The sequence below is a fragment of the Oncorhynchus masou genome, chromosome 29, assembly GCF_036934945.1.
Source record: "Oncorhynchus masou masou isolate Uvic2021 chromosome 29, UVic_Omas_1.1, whole genome shotgun sequence".
NCBI lineage: Eukaryota > Metazoa > Chordata > Actinopteri > Salmoniformes > Salmonidae > Oncorhynchus > Oncorhynchus masou.
Window position 1 is genome coordinate 30,108,295 of NC_088240.1, and position 20,525 is coordinate 30,128,819.

General features: G+C 43.4%; 1 protein-coding gene across 1 annotated transcript in view; it reads left to right on the plus strand.

The window, feature by feature from the left end:
- Nucleotides 1-456: 456 nt before the first annotated feature.
- Nucleotides 457-20,525, plus strand: part of LOC135519308 (solute carrier family 15 member 2-like) — a 32,903-nt gene continuing 12,834 nt past the window's right edge. Inside the window, exons 1-8 of the mRNA XM_064944472.1 lie at nt 457-594; nt 2,110-2,156; nt 2,501-2,588; nt 8,774-8,915; nt 12,168-12,260; nt 12,372-12,471; nt 19,652-19,742; nt 19,857-19,934. Coding sequence (XP_064800544.1) covers nt 579-594; nt 2,110-2,156; nt 2,501-2,588; nt 8,774-8,915; nt 12,168-12,260; nt 12,372-12,471; nt 19,652-19,742; nt 19,857-19,934 — 655 coding nt within the window. The 5' untranslated portion in view covers nt 457-578. The remainder of the gene's footprint in view (nt 595-2,109; nt 2,157-2,500; nt 2,589-8,773; nt 8,916-12,167; nt 12,261-12,371; nt 12,472-19,651; nt 19,743-19,856; nt 19,935-20,525) is intronic.

Genomic DNA, 20,525 nt, shown 5'->3' on the forward strand with positions numbered 1-20,525 from the left:
TACCACAGTTTAATCAGTTAAATAGGCAGACAAATGATTTGATAGGAAAACGATTAGGGATAAATGTTCTCTAAACTTTGTGTCAATAATTTTCTTATCAAAAGGTAGGCTTAGTCTACCCTATTTTGCGTGAGAAAACACTACTGTTAGTCTACTATTCACCAGTGGGACTCACAGGCTATGATCACTTCAGGCCAATTTCAACAGGCATTCCATGCTCAGGTTTGCGGGTTCAAAAACCCAAACAAGAACTCTATTGTGCATCCAGAATCTGGTTCACAGGCAGGTTCCCACACAGTCCAGACTCTGCTGGGCTATATGAAAGTAAAGTAAGATCTGCTATTCTACTGACAGTAGTAGATATGTACAGAACAGCCCTTGAAGTCACAAATTCGCGGATCTGGAGTCGAATATTAACTAACGGGTTGAACATATGTTATAAGAGAGCTGCGTTTTCCAATGCTGCGCAATGCGCTCAGTCACAGACAAGAGAGGAACGGACTTGGACGCACGTCAAGAGGTCCACCGATCGATGCGACGCTAGTGTGCCAAAAACACTCCAGAAAAAAACAGAGGAAATGGAGAAACGAAAGGGTAATGCGTGTCTTTTTATTGGATCCATGGTCCATGCATTTTTGAAGGAAAGAGTTTTACACACAAACTTTGTTATCAATAGTTTTCAGTTTTTTGTAGTGACAAATGGTGACTGACTGTCGTTATGCATGCCAATGCTTGACAAGATGGATGGATGTAGGCAAATGTGTAACATGTGCTCGATTTATAGAAATGCTGAAATATGTGGAATTTGTCATTTTCCATTAAGTGTTTGGTTTTCACTGCAAAACTTCTGAATATGTTTTCCATCACATCTGTCTATTTGCAATGGAACTGAGTCAACAAGCGCATCATCGGATCGTTTGTATTAATTTGACCTATTATTACCATAGACCACTCTCTTCTCATAGGCCATAGAGCGTAATAATAATGAGTAGTCTGGCATTAATTATTATTTTATTATTAATAGTCAGTATGGCTATTCCCAGAAATGATGCACATTATTGACTAGTATTTGTCACTGCGTGAATACCGCAATACGGGTTGGATTTCATTGCATTTGACAGAAGGCCTGCATTTATGAGAGATTATGCTTAAAGTAACTGTCCAGTAAAAATCTCACTTTTAAAAGTTCATATTCTGTTAACTCATACTCAAATAATGTTGTCCTATCCTATACTGGTAGGCCAAAGCCTACATTGTAGAAAAAACCCACTTCAAAAACCCCACCTCAAACCTATATCTCAAACAGGCATTTAAAAAATGCTTACTATTTCCTGATGAGGATGAGCTGGCCAATCAGCAGTCTGCTCGAATTAATATTTTTATGGACCAGTATACACCCACACCATTCTGTTGTTGGGGTACACCCACACCATTCTGTTGTTGGGCTACACCCACACCATTCTGTTGTTGGAGTACACACACACCATTCTGTTGTTGGGCTACACCCACACCATTCTGTTGTTGGGGTACACACACACCATTCTGTTGTTGGGGTACACCCACACCATTCTGTTGTTGGGGTACACCCACACCATTCTGTTGTTGGAGTACACCCACACCATTCTGTTGTTGGGGTACACCCACACCATTCTGTTGTTGGGGTACACCCACACCATTCTGTTGTTGGGGTACACCCACACCATTCTGTTGTTGGGGTACACCCACACCATTCTGTTTTTGGGGTACACCCACACCATTCTGTTGTTGGGGTACACCCACACCATTCTGTTGTTGGGGTACACCCATACCATTCTGTTGTTGGGGTACACCCACACTATTCTGTTGTTGGGGTACACCCATACCATTCCAACACAGACAATCTGCTTTTTTATCATACTTAATTTTAAAAAATTGGAAGGAAAACGATTTCACTCATATTGTAATTAATTATAGGTCTTATTTCATAGACATCTGGAAATGCTGGACAGTTACTTTAAATGTAGATACATAATGTCATGTACATGAATCTTGTAAATCCAATACCTCCAATGTTAAATTATTTTGTGATTTCCTTACAGAACGTAAAATTATTTTGTGATTTCCTTACAGAACATGAGTTGAAAATTCATGAAAATGGAAAGACAAGCAAATCACCGGTAATTTTTGATATTTGTCTACTTTCATGTTTCATTGCACTATATCCATGGTCCTGTCTTTGTTTTCTGGGTTTCTTAGTTGACCAACGTTTCGACAATAATTTCTTCTTCTTCAGACCTTAGACTTGTCATTTCTTTGTACCATGAATGGATAATGTCATAATTGTATTGTTTAACTGATTGTAGAATGGATATTGGATACTCCAGTCAACTGTGCATATAGTCTTTATTTATAGTCTCTTTTTTTCTCCCTCGCTCTCTCTGCATTTCTATCTCTCGCTCTCTTTCTCACTCCCTTCTCGCCTCTCTCTGTCTCTCTGTCTCTCTTTCTCCTTTCTTCTCAGAAACTATGTGGGACCAACTACCCTGTCAGCATCTCCTTTATAGTGGTGAATGAGTTCTGTGAACGCTTCTCCTACTATGGCATGAAAGGTATAGTAACCTATAATTAAGAATGTTTCTCCTAACTAAGAACCTAAGAATATAATACAACTGTTCTCCTAAGTAAGAACCTAACTAAGAACATTACTAAGAATGGTACTCATACAATTGCTTGAAAGATAGTTCACCTAATTAAGACACAAACAAGCGAAATGAGCATGCAAGTGCACATCTGACAAAGTGAAAATGTAGTGTTTCCATCAACTTCGCGTGCGAAGTAGAGATCAAAGACCGCCGCAGTTCGTGGAGTAGTAGGTGAAACCATTCACTTCAGGAAAAGGGGTGATATAAATGAAGTTTCCGTTCATTATGTGTTGCTGAATTCACAAGTATATTTGCTGCCATTGTAGTAAGGTTGGCAATACGAGAGGTCTTTGGACTTACCATTTTTGTATTATTTTCTATGAAAGAACAACTGGTGGGTTTTGAGTGCTTCTCCCCTATTTGGGATGTTGGTCTGCCTGCTCTTCAGTGTGAGAGAGGTATTCTGAGAGCGTTTTTGTGTCTCCTTCCTCTGTATATAATACGGTTTAAAACTGTATAACACAATAGTGTCTTTGGAAAACGGGTTCACATATCCTGACGTCAAAAACGAATGTGACTATGTATATATTTATTTTGCCGTTAATGTATTTAAGACATATTTCGGCAAATTAACCAAGTTTTTGCTGGTTTAGCTAGCCATGTTAATGACGAGTTAACTAGCAGCGTTGGTCACTGCACTACAATGTCACTATATATGGCTTGCAGGTGATTTGCTAGCTTGTGGTTTATTGAAATATTAAGTGAATGTTTATTTTCTTACTACCTTAAAAGGTTTATGTAAAAAGGGTTGTACTTGTGCTCTGTATTTATGGATTAATATCACTTCAGATTGAGAGTATGTATCACTACTGTTGCTCTTATCTAAAATATATATTGTGTTGTACCTAGCTGCGACCGTCATGTCAAAGCCTGTCATCACTGTTTGATATATTTTACTGCAGGTATGCTTTTCTGTATTTTTTTAAGACAACGCATACTATACGATCACTTTGTGTATTGAGTCAGATATATTCTGAGAGCAGTGAACGTGTGACTGTGACCGCCCTGTCATCACTGTTTAATATCTTTTACTGCAGATAAAAACCGAGTCAATCTGATGTGTGGGTGTCCATGTGCCTTTCTTCTGGGTGGCTATGTGAAGTTGGTTACACACAGATAGGGTTCAACAGCGGTTGGGGCATTAGGGGCAGCGCCCCACTTTAACTGATCCCCCCCCCAAAATTAAAATTATACTGAACAAAAATATAAATGTAATATGCAACAATTTCAAAAATGTTACTGAGTTACATATAAGTTAATATATGTAAATCAGTCAATTGAAATAAATTAATTAGGTATAATCTATGGATTTCACTTAACTGGGAATACAGATATGCATCTGTTGGTCACAGATACATTAAAAAAAGGTAAGGCGTGGATCAGAAAAGCAGTCAGTATCTGGTGTGACCACCATTTGCCTCATGCAGCGCAACACATCTCCTTCACATAGAGCTGATTAGGTTGTTGATTGTGGCCTATGGAATGTTGTCCCACTCCTCTTCAATGTCTGTGCGACGTTTCTGGATATTGGTGGTAACTGGAACACACTATCATTCATGTCGATCCAGTGCATCCAAACATGCTCAATCGTGACATTTCTGGTGAGTATGCAGGCCAGCTTCTTGATATGCCACACCAGTGAGGCGGATGGCTTATCTTGGCAAATGAGAAATGCTCACAAACAGGGATGTAATTTGAGAGAAATTATATTTTTGTGCGTATGAAACATTTTTATGATCTTATTTCAGCTCATGAAACATAAGACCAACACTTTACATGTTGCACATATATTTGTGTTCAGTGTAAATAAAATATATATAATTCATGGATTATGCTTTAAATCCTCATAAAAGTGTGGTAAATATGTACTTGTTCATGTTTCAAAAATATATTGTTCAAAACAAGCAGTTCAGTTACTACTCTGCCCCTCAGTAACTGCCAGCAGCAGCAGCTCTACCTCTGTGGGCGCATGGGAACATGGATTGTTTTCCACCTATTTGCTTATGAGGGCGAACTGACCCAATGAAATCTCAGGAGCATAAATTATAACAGCAAAAAGTAAATGGACCATTCTGGGCCCCTCAAATGTGCGTCTGTTCAGTCACAACATCTTGTTCTGCTCTAGTCTCCCTACCAATGACTCTTGCCTCAGACGGCTTACTTCCGCATGTGAGACTAGATCTGCTCTATCAGGTACAGATGGCCCTAAAGCAAAAAACGAATTGTAATTAACATGTAAATAAATAATCATAACATTCATGGTAGTCTGGGACCTGATAAACCGGACAACTACACCCAACAAGTGTCGAAGGACAGGGATACACTAGCTAGAACTTTCCCATAGCGGATCATTAACACAAAAAGCATGACCAATTTTACTTTTTCCCACCATGTTGTTCATCAGGTTCTACTGTAAGTGACAGGGCAACATGTTGTGTGGACTAAAGCAGTATACAACTGTGTGTATCACAAGGCGTAATCAAATGAATTAGCCAGCTACAGTCATTTTGAGAAACATTGATAAATAGTTTGGTAGATTTTTTGGTCAAATTAACTAGTTACCTAACTTTGATAAGCAGCTAACTAGCTATAGCTGCTAGTAACTTGCTAGCTAGTTAGCTCCCATGCCAATTTCAAGTCTTTCTAAACTAATATCTGACTAACTCAGAAATATGAAGTTATTTCAGAATGAAAGTTACCTGGCTTGTGCATCATGCTTTGTGACATTATATTAGCTAGATATCCCCAGTTAAGTAATGCTTGTTGTGTTCTTCCTGGTGCACTGATTAATTTGTGACGTGAGCAAGCTGCTCGTTGTAAATAGTATAATCTAATCTGTTCAAAACATTGGCAGCATGTGCAGCAGCGATCATTCGGTTGAAGTCGGTGTATGTATGCTGTTGTTCAAATGCACAGATCACGTGATATATCTTCTCAAAGAAAAGTCCAGTATTCAGCCAATCAGTGGCTTCCACTGGGGCTCAACCAGTGCCTGAGCACCTGCCCTTTTGCCCTCCTATGAAAGTGCTCTTGTAGCTCCATGGATTTAAAAATTGTTATAACGTACCTTTACATTTTATTTTGAGTCGATTTGCACATCAATCTAGATACTTTCATAAGCTCTTGAATCGCCTCCTCCGCCCCAAGAGCACACTCGTTGGACTTGCATGCAGTGGCCACTGGCTGTGGGTGGCAGCAAGGGTGCCGGGCAGACATCCACATTTTAAGTTGGATCTGACATGTGTCATTTGTTATTTTGAGCATGTCTGTGCATGGCCCTGGTCATGAGAAGCAGCAAACGCCCATGTCAAATGCAATAAGTCAATGAGGCCGTTTTGACAGAGGGTCCACACTATGTATCCATTTTGGCCTCAGACCCTAACTTCATTTCACTTGATCTAGACCCCCTGTTTGTCTGTCTGTCTCTCTGTCTTTCTGTCTGACTGCCTGACTTATATCCTTTTCTGTGAAACACACTTAAAGAAAAAATAGATAAATGCATCCCAAATGACACCCTATTGATTATGTAGTGTTTTAATAAGTAGTGCACTATATAGGGAAAAGGGTGCCACCCATTGAACGTCAATGTTAAGTGGATGGGCATATAAAACGTATCTTCATGAGAGTGCCATGAACAGTAGGTTGTAATGCCTTACACTGTTAGAAAGTCACATCATAGATTTCATTTTCAAATGTCATGCTATGAACATTTACAATTAACATGCTATAAGATTTGTGCTGCTTAATAATGTTTTATATACAGTTGAAGTCGGAAGTTTACATACACCTTCGCCAAATACATTTAAACTCAGTTTTTCACAATTCCTGACATTTAATCCTAGTAAAGATTCCCTGTTTTAGGTCAGTTAGGATCACCATTTTATTTTAAGAATGTGAAATGTCAGAATAATAGTAGAGAGAATGATTTATTTGAGCTTTTATATCATTCATCACATTCCCAGTGGGACAGAAGTTTACATACACTCAATTAGTATTTGGTAGCATTGCCTTTAAATTATTTAACTTGGGTCAAACGTTTCAGGTAGCCTTCCACAAGCTTCCCAAAATAAGTTGGGTGAATTTTGGCCCCTTCCTCCTGACAAAGCGGGTGTAACTGAGTCAGGTTGTAGGCCTCCTTGCTTGCACACGCTTTTTCAGGTCTGCCCACAAACATTCTATAGGAATGAGGTCAGGGCTTTGTCATGGCCACTCCAATACCTAGACTTTGTTGTGCTTAAGCCATTTTGCCACAACTTTAGAAGTATGCTTGGGGTCAATGTCCATTTGGAAGATGCATTTGCGACCAAGCTTTAACTTCCTGACTGATGTCTTGAGATGTTGCTTCAATATATCCATGTAATTTTCCTGCCCCATGATGACATCAATTTTGTGAAGTGCACCAGTCCCTCCTGCACCAATGCACCCCCACAACATAATGCTGCCAACCTTGTGCTTCATGGTTGGAATGGTGTTCTTTGGCTTGCAAGCTTCTTCCTTGCTGTGCAGCATTTCAGGTTATGTCGATATAGGACTCTTTTTACTGTGGATATAGATACTTTTGTACCTGTTTCCTCCAGCATCTTAACAACGTCCTTTGCTGTTGTTCTGGGATTGATTTGCACTTTTCACACCAAAGTACATTTATCTCTAGGAGACAGAACACGTCTCCTTCCTGAGCGGTATGATGGCTGCATGGTCCCATGGTGTTTATAGTTGCGTACTATTGTTTGTACAGATGAACGTGGTACCTTCAGGCATTTTGAAATTGCTCCCAAGGATGAACCAGCCCTGTGGAGGTCTCCCATTTCTTGGCTGATTGTGGAGGTCTCTAGGTCTTGGCTGATTTCTTTTGGTTTCCCCATGATGTCAAGAAAAGAGGCACTGAGTTTGAAGGTAGGACTCGAAATACGTCCACAGGTACACCTCCAATTGACTCAAATGACGTCAATTAGCCTATCAGAAGCTTCTACAGCCATGACATAATTTTCTGGAATTTTCCAAGCTGTTTAAAAGCATAGTCAACTTAGTCTATGTAAACTTCTGACCCACTGGAATTGTGATACAGTAAATTATAAGTGAAATAATCATTCTGTTAAACAATTGTTGGAAAAATTACTGGTGTCATGCACAAAGTAGATGTCCTAATCGACTTGCCAAAACTATAGTTTGTTAACAAGAAATTTGTGGACTGGTTGAAAAACTAGTTTTAATGACTCCAACCTAAGTGTATGTAAACTTCTGACTTCAAGTGTAACTAGTGGTCAGGGAAAATCTAACGACTGCTCAGTCCTAGTGGACTGCTCTCATTCGTTGTAGTTTCTCTCCCCCTGTGAACGTAACACAGTGTTGGCCAGCAACTCTACTGATTCATCACAATCTCATCTTTCATCTATTTTTAAGTTTGTCCCTCTGTGATGAACAAAGTGGTTTTGTTTCACATCTTCAAACTGTTCAAATTTTAAAATGTAATTCTATATAAATTGATGTGTGTTTGTCATAGAACGATGGAACTACTTTCTACCGTTCCAGTAGACTCCCAGTTTGCAGCTATATGCAGCTTATGTGCCTGTGATGTACCGGTGATGTACCGTTCCAACACAAATTGACAGACAGTCCAATCAGTGAATGCGCGATAAGGTGGTACTCCCAAGTCTCCAATGGCTATGGATGGATACCCCAGAGTAATTTGAGGCTAAATTAATTGAAGCAGTCAAATTCGTTGTTGATGAAAACCCACTGTAACAGAAGTTGATTAATAAGCCAATAACCTTGATATGACTTGATAAAACAATTACATTATAACGAAAGTCTCCTAAATAGGGGACTTAAAGTTTAAAAGGTTTTAAGTGTATTTCCTTATTTTCAGTAGTAAAGAGTTTAAATAATCTCATCCTTATTTTCAGTAGCAAAGAGTTTATGTAGTCTCACATATAAAAAAATACATTGTAGTAGTCAGTGAGATAGTAGGTCTCAAAATTGTATTTGGTGAATTGTATTGTACGCTAATTGAAAATAAGAACAGAAGACTGTTTAACCACATTATTATACAAAACTCTGATCCCTAACCTGGTGCACACTGTGTTTCATTGTAGCGGTGCTGACATTGTACTTCATCAACTACCTGCATTGGGACCCGAACCTTTCCACAGCAGTGTACCATGCCTTCTCCAGCCTCTGCTACTTCACTCCTGTGCTGGGGGCCCTCATCGCTGACTCTTGGCTGGGCAAGTTCAAGTGAGTTAGATGTAGAAGCCACTTTCAAAAATATATATAGATTTTTTTCTTTTTAATTTCACCTTTATTTAACCAGGTAGGCTAGTTGAGAACAAGTTCTCATTTACAACTGCGACCTGGCCAAGATAAAGCAAAGCAGCGCGACACCAACAACAACACAGAGTTACACATGGAATAAACAAACATACAGTCAATAATACAATAGAAAAACTCTATATACAATGTGTGCAAATTATGTAAGATAATTGAGGTAAGGCAATAAATAGGCCATAGTGGCGAAATTATTACAATTTAGCAATTAAACACTGGAGTGATAGATGTGCAGAGGATGAATGTGCAAGTAGAGATACTGGGGTGCAAAGGAGCAAAAAATAAATAACAGTATTGGGATGAGGTAATTGGATGGGCTATTTACAGATGGGCTATGTACAGGTGCAGTGATCTGTGAGCTGCTCTGACAGCTGGTGCTTAAAGTTAGTGAGTGAGATATGAGTCTCCACCTTCAGTGATGTTTGCATTTTGTTCCAGTCATTGGCAGCAGAGAACTGGAAGGAAAGGAGGCCAAAGTAGGAATTGGCTTTGGGGGTGACCAGTGAAATATACCTGCTGGAGCGCGTGCTATGGGTGGGTGCTGCTATGGTGACCAGTGAGCTGAGATAAGGCGGGGCTTTACCTGACAAAGACTTATAGATGACATGGAGCCAGTGGGTTTGGTGACGAATATGAAACGAGGGCCAGCCAACGAGAGCATACAGGTCGCAATGGTGGGTAGTATATGTGGCTTTGGTGACAAAACGGATGGCACTGTGATAGACTGCATCCAATTTGCTGAGTAGAGTGTTGGAGGCTATTTTGTAAATGACATCGCCGAAGTCAAGGATCGGCAGGATAGTCTGTTTTTCGAGGGCATGTTTGGCAGCATGAGTGAAGCATGCTTTGTTTTGAAATAGGAAGCTGATTATAGATTTAATTTTGGATTGGAGATGCTTAATGTGAGTCTGGAAGGAGAGTTTACAGTCTAACCAGACTAAAGACACCTAGGTATTTGTAGTTGTCCACATATTCTAAGTCAGAACCGTCCAGAATAGTGATGCTGGACGGGCGGGAAGGTTTGGGCAGTGATCGGTTGAAGAGCATGCATTTAGTTTTACTTGCCTTTAAGAGCAGTTGGAGGCCACGGAAAGAGAGTTGTATGGCCTTAAAGCTCGTCTGGAGGTTAGTTAACACAGTGTCCAAAGAAGGGCCAGAAGTATACAGAATGGTGCCATCTGCGTATAGGTGGATCAGATAAACACAGGCAGCAAGAGCGACATCATTGATGTATACAGAGAAAATAGTCTGCCTGAGAATTGAACCCTGTGGCACCCCCATAGAGACTGCCAGAGGTCCGGACAACAGGCCCTCCGATTTGACACACTGAACTCTGTCTGAGAAGTAGTTGGTGAACCAGGCGAGGCAGTCACTTGAGAGACCAAGGCTGTTGAGTCTGCCGATAAGTATGTGGTGATTGACAGAGTCGAAAGCCTTGGCCAGTCGATGAATACAGCTGCACAGTATTGTCTTTTATCAATGGCGGTTATGATATCATTTAGGAGCTTGAGCGTGGCTGAGGTGCACCCATGACCATCTCGGAAACCAGATTGCATAGCAGATAAGTTACGGTGTGTTTCGAAGTGGTCGGTGATCTGTTTGTTAACATGGCTTTCAAAGACCTTCGAGAGGCAGGGTAGGATAGATATAGGTCTGTAGCAGTTTGGGTCTAGAGTGTCTCTCCCTTTTGTAGAGGGGGATGACCGCGGTAGCTTTCCAATCTTTTGGTATCTCGGACGATATGAAAGAGAGTTTGAACAGGCTAGTAATAGGGGTTGCAACAATTTCGGCAGATCATTTTAGAAAGAGAGGGTCCAGATTGTCTAGCCCGGCTGATTTGTAGGGCCCAGATTTTTAAGCTCTTTCAGATCATCAACTATCTGGATTTGGGTGAAGGAGAAATGGGGAGGCTTGGTCAAGTTGCTGTGGGGGGTGCAGGACTATTGACCAGGGTAGGGGAAGCCAGGTGGAAAGCATGGCCAGCCGTATAAAAATGCTTGAAATTGAAATTCTCAATTATCGTGGATTTATCGGTTGTGACAGTGTTTCTTAGCCTCAGTGCAGTGGGCAGCTGGGAGGAGGTGCTCTTATTCTCCATGGACTTTACAGTGTTCCAGAACCTTTTGAAGTTTGTGCAGGATGTAAATTTCTGTTTGAAAAAGCTAGCCTTTGCTTTCCTAACTGCCTGTATATATTGGTTCCTAACTTCCCTGAAAAGTTGCATATCGCGGGGGCTATTCGATGCTAATGCAGTACGCCACAGGATGTTTTTGTGCTGGTCAAGGGCAGTCAGGTCTGGAGTGAACCAAGGGCTATATCTGTTCCTGGTTCTACATTTTTTGAACGGGGCATACTTATTTAAGATGGTGAGGAAAGCACTTTTAAATAATAACCAGGCATCCTCTACTGACGGAATGAGATCAATATCCTTCCAGGATACCCGGGCCAGGTCGATTAAAAAGGCCTGCTCGATTAAATGTTTTAGGGAGCGTTTGACAGTGATGAGGGGTGGTCGTTTGACCGCAGTCCCATTACGGATGCAGGCAATGAGGCACTAGTCGCTGAGATCCTGGTTGAAGACAGCAGAGGTGTATTTGGAGGGCAGGTTGGTTAGGATGATATCAATGAGGGTGCCCGTGTTTACAGATTTGGGGTTGTACCTGGTAGGTTCATTAATAATTTGTGTGAGATTGAGGGCATCACGCTTAGATTGTAGGATGTCTGGGGTGTTAACATGTCCCAGATTAGGTCACCTAACAGCACGAGCTCTGAAGATAGATGGGGGGCAATCAATTGACATATGCTGTCCAGGGCACAGCTGGGGACAGAAGGTGGTCTATAGCAAGCGGCAACAGTGAGAGACTTGTTTCTGGAAAGGTGGATTTTTCTACATTTAAGTAGAAGCTCCAGTTGTTTGTGCACAGACCGGGATAGTAAGATACAACTCTTTGGGCTATCTCTGCAGTAGATTACAACGCAACCCCCTTTTACAGTTCTATGTTGTCGGAAAATGTTATAGTTAGGGATGGAAATTTCAGTCTTTTCATCCCTTAAAGGGAAATATACTCTGTTTGATCTATTATGGTTTCAAGTATTCTATTCTATTATTTTCTATTCTAAGCTAATTGTGAAAGTAACTACTGTGTGTCATGTCATCCACAGGACCATTATCTACCTCTCTGTTGTCTATGTGCTCGGTCACATCGTCAAGTCTGTTGGGGCCATACCAAGTGTGGGGGACTCAACCATACACATGTGAGTAGTTGATCACTGATTGATTAAGAGCTAGAAATGTTGCCCTGTCAATGTGTTGACCAATCTGACATCTAACGCTGTGCTCTGTGTGTGTATGTGTGTGTGTTCTAGAGTACTGTCTATGGTGGGTCTGATCCTCATAGCCTTTGGTACAGGAGGTATCAAACCCTGTGTAGCAGCGTTCGGAGGTGACCAGTTTGATGAAGAGCATGTAAGAGACTATTATATCCAACATTTATACAAGGGTTGGAACTTTTCAGGGAACAGAACCCAAAAAAAACGGAAAATAACGAAATTATTTGAGGAACAGAACCCAAACCGGAAACGAAAGTGACCTATACTGTTCCGAAACAGAAACTTTATTTTAAAGGCATGGGAAATGGTAAATAACGTCATTTTACATTCCGGGCATTTGTCTCCAGTCCCACAAAAATTACAACAAAGAGCCTATGCAAAGCCCTCACTCTGTCACTCAGAAACTTATTCAAGTGTCTTCCTGTCAGCTGGAAATCTTTGCCAGTGGGTATGCGTTATCTGTAGGGTGCCCCTCCCCTCTGAAGCATAGGTTACTTTGTAGCCTACTGACAACATTACAAGCATGATCCATAAATGAGGAAGAGTTGTCTAAAAGAATGGATTAGCTTTTTCAATGCTAGTTAAGGATACTATAGTTATCACATTGCACAGTGGATTTATTAACTACAAAAGGTAAAATGGGATTTTAATTGTATTGCTGCCAGCTGGAACTCTTTGCCAGTGGGTATGCATTTATGTGTAGGCTGCCCCTCCCCTCTGAAGCTTGTTAGCTTGTGGACCAGAGCTAATGTTTGCTCTGGTTCAACGTTAAACCAATGCTGAAGATCAAAGACGTTCCTCCATAGAAGCCGCTGACAAAATTTCAGTAGCATCTCACGCCCTTCACTGTGATTGACTGTTTTTCTTTCACTGTGATTGAAACTATACTGTTACGGCAAAATACAATTAACTCTTAATGACTTTCCTATACAGATTAAATCGCTTACCCGCTCCAAAGCAAGCTGTTCTATCTGCACTGATTGGTGAAGCAATTTAATGTCAAGCTAAATGTACAAAAAAACATGCCTAGAAGGCCAGCATCCTGGAGTTGCCTCTTCACTGTTTACCTTGAGACGGGTGTTTTGCGGGTACTATTTAATGAAGCTGCCAGTTGAGGACTTGTGAGGCATCTGTTTCTCAAACTAGACACTCTAATGTACTTGTGCTCTTGCTCAGTTGTGCACCGGAGCCTCCCACTCCTCTTTCTATTCTGGTTAGGGCCAATTTGCGCTGTTCTGTGAAGGGAGTAGTACACAGCGTTGTACGAGATCTTCAGTTTCTTGGCAATTTCTGGCATGGAATAGCCTTCATTTCTCAGAACAAGAATAGACTGACAAGTTTCAGAAGAAAGTTCTTTGTTTCTGGCCATTTTGGGCCTGTAATCGAACCCACAAATGCTGATGCTCCAGATACCCAACTAGTCTAAAGAAGGCCAGTTTTATTGCTTCTTTAATAAGCACAAAAGTTTTCAGCTATACTAACATATTTGCAAAAGCATTTCTAATGATCAATTAGTGTCAGGACCCGGTTACAAACCCGGGTCTCCGGAGTGAGAAACAGTCACTTAACCAACTGAGCCACGAATAGTCAGCAGAACCCAGAAGATGAGGCAGACACAGCAGTACTTGAGACGGTGTATTTAATAAAGTAAAAAGGAAAGTCCTTCAGGCAAACATACAACGTCAAAAGGAATTCCACGAGAACAAAGGAAATCCTCCAAGACAAAAAGGTAAATCCACAAGGTGGTAGGTATAGCATGAAAAAGCCTCAAAAGATACTCAAAAATAAATAAACAAGAAAAAAAACAGAATTCCACAAGCGAGTCCAACGGTAGCAGCAAAAGTTCACAGCATACTAGGGCTGGGTGCTAACATACAAACACAGAGCAAAGAACTGAGGAAAACTAAGGGTTAAATAATAAATAATAAATAATAACGGGGAACAAGGGAAAACAAAAGGGTCAAAAAGCACAATGGGGGCATCTAGTGACCAAAAACCGGAACAACCCTGGCCAAATCCTGACAGAATCCCCCCCTAGGAACGGCTCCTGACGTTCCTACCAGCTTTCTCGGGGTGGAGGGCCCTGAACTGACGAATGAGGTCAGGGTCCAGTATGTCTTTGGCAGGAACCCAGGAGCATTCCTCGGGACCATAGCCTTCCCAGTCCACCAGATACTGCCAGGACCGCTGCACCCGGCGGGAATCTAGTATCCGATGGACGGTATAAGCCGGCTGGCCTCCGATGACACGGGGCGGAGGGGGAGGTCTGTCTGCCGGGACAAGGGGAGAAAAAACAACAGGTTTCAATATAGAAATGTGAAACGTGGGATTAATCTTAAGGGATCTGGGTAAGTGTAGGCGATATGAAACTGGGTTAACTCTCCTGGCAATAAAAATAAAAGAGAGCCGCACACTCTTGGAGCTCAGATGCAAAAATTTAATACCAACTGCCAAGCTGTCTTCATCAGGGTATAATCACAAACACTGCGGGATGACTCGTTTATATAGTGTCAAAGGACACAGGTGTCTATAATCAGACTGTAATTAACTCTCCTGGCAACCTTAAAGGGACCGATGTATTTTTGGGACAGCTTGCGAGACTCCACCCGTAGTGGTAATTCTCTTGTGGAGAGCCAGAATCTCTGGCCGGGGAGCAGGGTAGGCCCGGGACGGCGACGTTTGTTGGCTTGCTGTTGGTACCTCTGTGAGGAACGCAGAAGATTAAGACGGGTCTTCCTCCACATAAACAGACAGCGTCTGACGAACTTCAATGCTGAAGGCACTCTGACTTCTGCCTCCTGGTCCGGGAACAATGGAGGGGCATAGCCAAACTGACACTCGTGCGGGGACATACCAGTGGAGGAGGAGCGCAAGGTGTTGTGCGCGTATTCGGCCCAAACAATGAAGGACGACCATGTGGACAGGTTGTTAAGAGCCATACATCGGAGGGTGGTTTCCAGCTCTTGATTCATCCTCTCTGTTTGGCCGTTGGACTCCGGGTGGTACCCTGAAGATAGATTGGCAGAGGCCCCCATGAGTTGGCAGAAGGCCTTCCAAAACCTTGAGGCGAACTGGGGACCCCTGTCAGAAACCATAACTTGAGGAATGCCGAAGACTCGGAACACATGATTAATTACCAACTCAGTCGTTTCCTTGGCAGAAGGTAACTTAGTCAGGGGGACGAACCTGGCCGCCTTTGAAAACCTGTCAATGATGACTAGGATAGTAGTATTGCCATGGGACGGAGGAAGGCCAGTAATAAAGTCCAACGAGATATGGGACCAGGGTCTGTGGGGAACAGGTAAAGGGTGAAGGAGTCCTTGAGGGCGGAGGTGAGAAGATCTGCCCTGGCAGCACACGGGGCAGGCCTTGACGAAAGTGGCAACATCTTCTCTTATGGTGGGCCACCAGAACTTACGCTGGATGAACTCCAAGGTGCGACCTACGCCCGGGTGACAGGTGAGGCGAGAGGAGTGCCCCCACAGAAGGACCTGAGTCCTCACTGCCTTGGGGACAAACAACCGATTGGCAGGACCTCCTTTCGGGCCCGGTTCGATAGCTTGAGCTCGTCTCACGGTATCCTCATCTTGCTACGAGATCGGGGCCACGATCTTAGCAGCAGGAAGGACAGGCATGTCCGTGTCGTCTCGAATGGCAGGAGCGTAGACCCGGGCCGATAGGTGAGGATAAACTGGAATCGATTGAAGAAAAGAGACCATCTAGCTTGTCTGGAGTTCAACCACCTCACCAGCTGGATATACTCCAGATTTTTGTGGTCCATAAGCACTTGAAACGGGTGACAAGCCCCCTCGAGCCAGTGTCTCCATTCCTTCAATGCCATCTTAACCGCTAGGAGTTCACGATCGCCCACATCGTAGTTCCTCTCAGCCGGGGTAAGCCGGTGTGAGAAGAAAGTGCACGGGTGGAACTTCTTGTCTTCACCCCTCTGAGACAGGACAGCTCCAACACCAACCTCTGATGCGTCTACCTCCACCACAAACGGTTCATCCGTAGTCGGTAGTATCAGGATGGGAGCAGAGAGGACTCGCTGCTAGAGTCCTTGGAAGGCCGTCTCAGCTTCTCTTCCCCACAAAAACCTTGCCTTGCCACCCTTGGTTAAAGCTGAGAGAGGGGCAGCCACCAAGCTGAAGTTCTTGATGAACTTGCGGTAAAAGTTTGTGAAGCCCAGGAAACGCTGAACTTCCTTAACGGATTTTGGGGTGGGCCAATCCGCTACCTCCCCTACCTTCCTGGAGTCCATTTGGACTCGACCGGGTTCCACTACAAATCCCAGGAATTGTACTCGGGATGAATGGAATCACATTTTTCCGACTTAACGTACAGATGGCTGTCTCGGAGGCGTTTGAGTACTTGTCTGACATGCTTTGTGCGTTCTTGAAGGGAGCTCGAAAAGATGATGTCATCCAAGTAAACGAACACGAATATGTTAAGCATATCCCTAAGGACATCGTTTATGAGCGCTTGGAACACAGCTGGGGCATTGGTCAGGCCGAAGGGCATCACCAAGTATTCGTAGTGACTAGTAGGCATGTTGAAAGCGGTCTTCCACTCGTCACCAGGTCTGATCAGCACAAGATGGTATGCGTTCCGCAGGTCAAGCTTAGTGAAAACAACTGCTTCCTGGAGCAGCTCGAAGGCTGGAAAAGATCCGACCCCTGGGGGGGCAAGTGCCCGGAAACAGGTCGATGGGGCAATCGTAAGGTCTATGGGGTGGTAGCATGGTGGCCCTCTGTTTGCTAAATACCAGTTTGAGGTCATGGTAACACTCGGGAACTCGGGACAGGTCGATGGATTCTAAAGACTCGGGAGTAGAACTCTGGGACCTCGGGAAAATACAAGTAGCTTGGCACGTAGGACCCCACTGCTTGATAGTGCCCACAGACCAGTCGATGTGAGGGTTATGGCTGTGAAGCCAGGGGTATCCAAGGACGAGAGGGAACTCGGAACAGGAGATCAGATGAAAGTTCATCAATTCCTGGTGTTGGGAAACTGAAAGTCGCAAGGGGGTAGTGACACGAGTGACAAGTCCAGATCCCAAAGGGCTTCCATTCAATGTAGTAACCCTCATGGGGTCACTTAGAGGTTCAGAGGGAACGCCATTCTCCTTCTCCCAGACACCATCCATGAAGTTACCTGCGGCTCCAGAGTCTACCAAGGCTTGAAGGTGAAGCTTGTGGTTGTCCCAGGAAAGGGTGACTGGAATGAGCAGACGGGAGTTGGACGGATGAGAGGAGGTTATGTTTCCCGTTACAGTTCCCCCCGGTCTGCACGGGACAGAGCGTTTCCCTGGAGCCCGGGACACGTGGAACGGAAATGGCCCGGTTTGCCGCAATATAGACAGCGTCGCTCCCTCATCCGGCGGTCTCTCTCAGCCTGGGAGATGCGTCCAATCTGCATGGGTTCCGGTGGAGCCAGCGAGGATAAAGGTGGGGACTCGGAGCTGGGACTGATAGGGGCTAGAGGTCTACGGTTGAGTTCCTCTCTCTCTCTCAGAAGCTGGTCAATGCATGAGGCCAACTTGATCAGGGACTCGAGATTGTCCGGTGGTTCCCGAGTGGCCAGTTCATCTTGGATATTGTCGGAAAGGCCCTTCAGAAAGCACACACCGTGAGCGCCTCGTCGTTCCAGCCACTCGCTGCTGCCACCGTGCGGAACTGGATGGCATAGTCCATCACGCTGCGCCGACCTTGGAGGAGAGTCAGGAGGTGTTTGGCTGAGTCAGGACCGCTGCTTGGACCTTGAAACACTCGTTTGAATTCCTCAGCAAAGGCAGAGTAGCTGGCACAGCAGGGACTATGGGCATCCCACACAGCAGTAACCCAGGCCAGGGCTTTTTCAGACAGCAGGGTGATGATATATGCAATCTTGGACCGGTCAGTGGGAAACGACGAGCGTTGCAGCTCGAAGGAGAGAGAACAATGGGTGAAAAACCCTTTACAAGCACTCGGATCACCTAAGAACCGTTGGGAAGGTGGAATACGAGGTTCAGCCAGGGGGTTAACTGCCACGGGTACGTGAATCTGAGGTACTGGGACAGGAGCTGTTGCCGGGGTAAGTCGATCAGATATCTGCTTTATGGAAGTCAGCATCTCTGACAGAAGATGAGAATGCCTAGCCTTTAAGGCCTCTTGCTGAACCAGAGCAGCTTCGTGGCATTGGACAGTTCTGGCTCTGTGTTTCTGTCAGGACCCGGTTACGAACCCGGGTCTCCGGAGTGAGAAACAGTCACTTAACCAACTGAGCCACGAATAGTCGGCAGAACCCAGAAGATGAGGCAGACACAGCAGTACTTGAGACGGTGTATTTACAAAGTAAAAAGGAAAGTCCTTCAGGCAAACATACAACGTCAAAAGGAATTCCACGAGAACAAAGGAAATCCTCCAAGACAAAAAGGTAAATCCACAAGGTGGTAGGTATAGCATGAAAAAGCCTCAAAAGATACTCAAAAATAAATAAACAATAACAAAAACAGAATTCCACAAGCGAGTCCAACGGGCGCAACAAAAGTTCACAGCATACTAGGGCTGGGTGCTAACATACAAACACAGAGCAAAGAACTGAGGAAAACTAAGGGTTTAAATACAATCAGGGTAAACGAGGCACAGGTGCAAATAATAACGGGGAACAAGGGAAAACAAAAGGGTCAAAAAGCACAATGGGGGCATCTAGTGACCAAAAACGGGAACAACCCTGGCCAAATCCTGACAATTAGCCTTTTAAAATGATCAGCTTGGATTAGCTAACACAACGTGCCATTGGAACACAGGAGTGATTGTTGCTGATAATGGGCCTCTGTACGCCTTTGTAGATATTCCATTAAAAATCAGCCATTTCCAGCTACAATAGTAATTTGCAACATTAACAATGTCTACACTGCATTTCTGATCAATTTGATGTTATTTTAATGGACAAAATGTGCTTTTCTTTCAAAAACTTCTTTCCCAAACTTTTGAACTGTAGTGTATATCTACTTTTTTGGGGCCCGAACCGGTTCAGAACAGTGGAACGAAGAAAAAATAATAATACTTCTGTTCAGAACAAAATAATTAGAAACTATTTTCAGTTCCAACCCCTGCTTTCATACCGTCACTGCATTATGTGAGGGATGGTTCAATCTAACATCTGTGATTACTAAAATGTGTTTTGTTGATGGGCTATTGAAGTAGAAATATGATAGAAATTCAGCCATGAATGGAAGAAAACAACTTTATTTAGCTGTAAAAGAACTAATCTAAATTGATTTTCTGATATTAAACAATGTTCACCATCATATGTTTTCTCCCCTCTCACCTCAGACAAATGAAAGGAGGAAATTCTTCTCCATCTTCTACATGTCCATCAATGGTGGGAGTGTCTTATCGACACTCATCACACCAATATTGCGAGGTTCGTGTCAACATTAACCTTAATCCTAACCTTAATATTGAAATTGCATATGGCTGCTGCATAGATAGCACAGCACAGCATAACTGTACTGTATGTGTGTTCTTATACTTGCAGGAGATGTGCAGTGTTTTGGTGGTGACTGCTATGCTCTTGCCTTCGGAGTACCAGCGATTTTGATGGTCATTGCTCTAGGTGAGTGTACTCTCTTCTTCACACCTCTTCTTATGAAGCCAGTCTGGATTTCTACTTGAGACTAGAATATACCCAGTTAGTAAACCTGGTAGAAAGGATGTTATTACTTTACCAGATTACAACCTCGCCTGCTGGGTAAAGTATGTATTGAATGAATTCAGCACAGGCCTGGTTGTGCAGCAGACGTGTATACATGAGCTACTTTTCACATAGGCAAGCTACCATTATGGGTCACAGTGGGGGGCTGTGGCCCCCGAGTCGGAAAACAGAGTTTGTTTTGATAGAGCATGCTTTAGCCTGGCAGAGGCAGTGAACCCTAAAGAAGAATGGGATTCTGAGGCAGTCAGCAGAAAGACCCTAATGGCAGGAACACCGATGTGTGTGTAGGGCCTGGTAAACATGGAGCCTCGCCAGTCAAAACAACACGGAACTGTTAGACACACACAAACATGCATAGGCACACACACACGCACGCACGCACGCACGCACGCACACACACACACACACACACACACACACACACACACACACACACACACACACACACACACACACACACACACACACACACACACACACACACACACACAC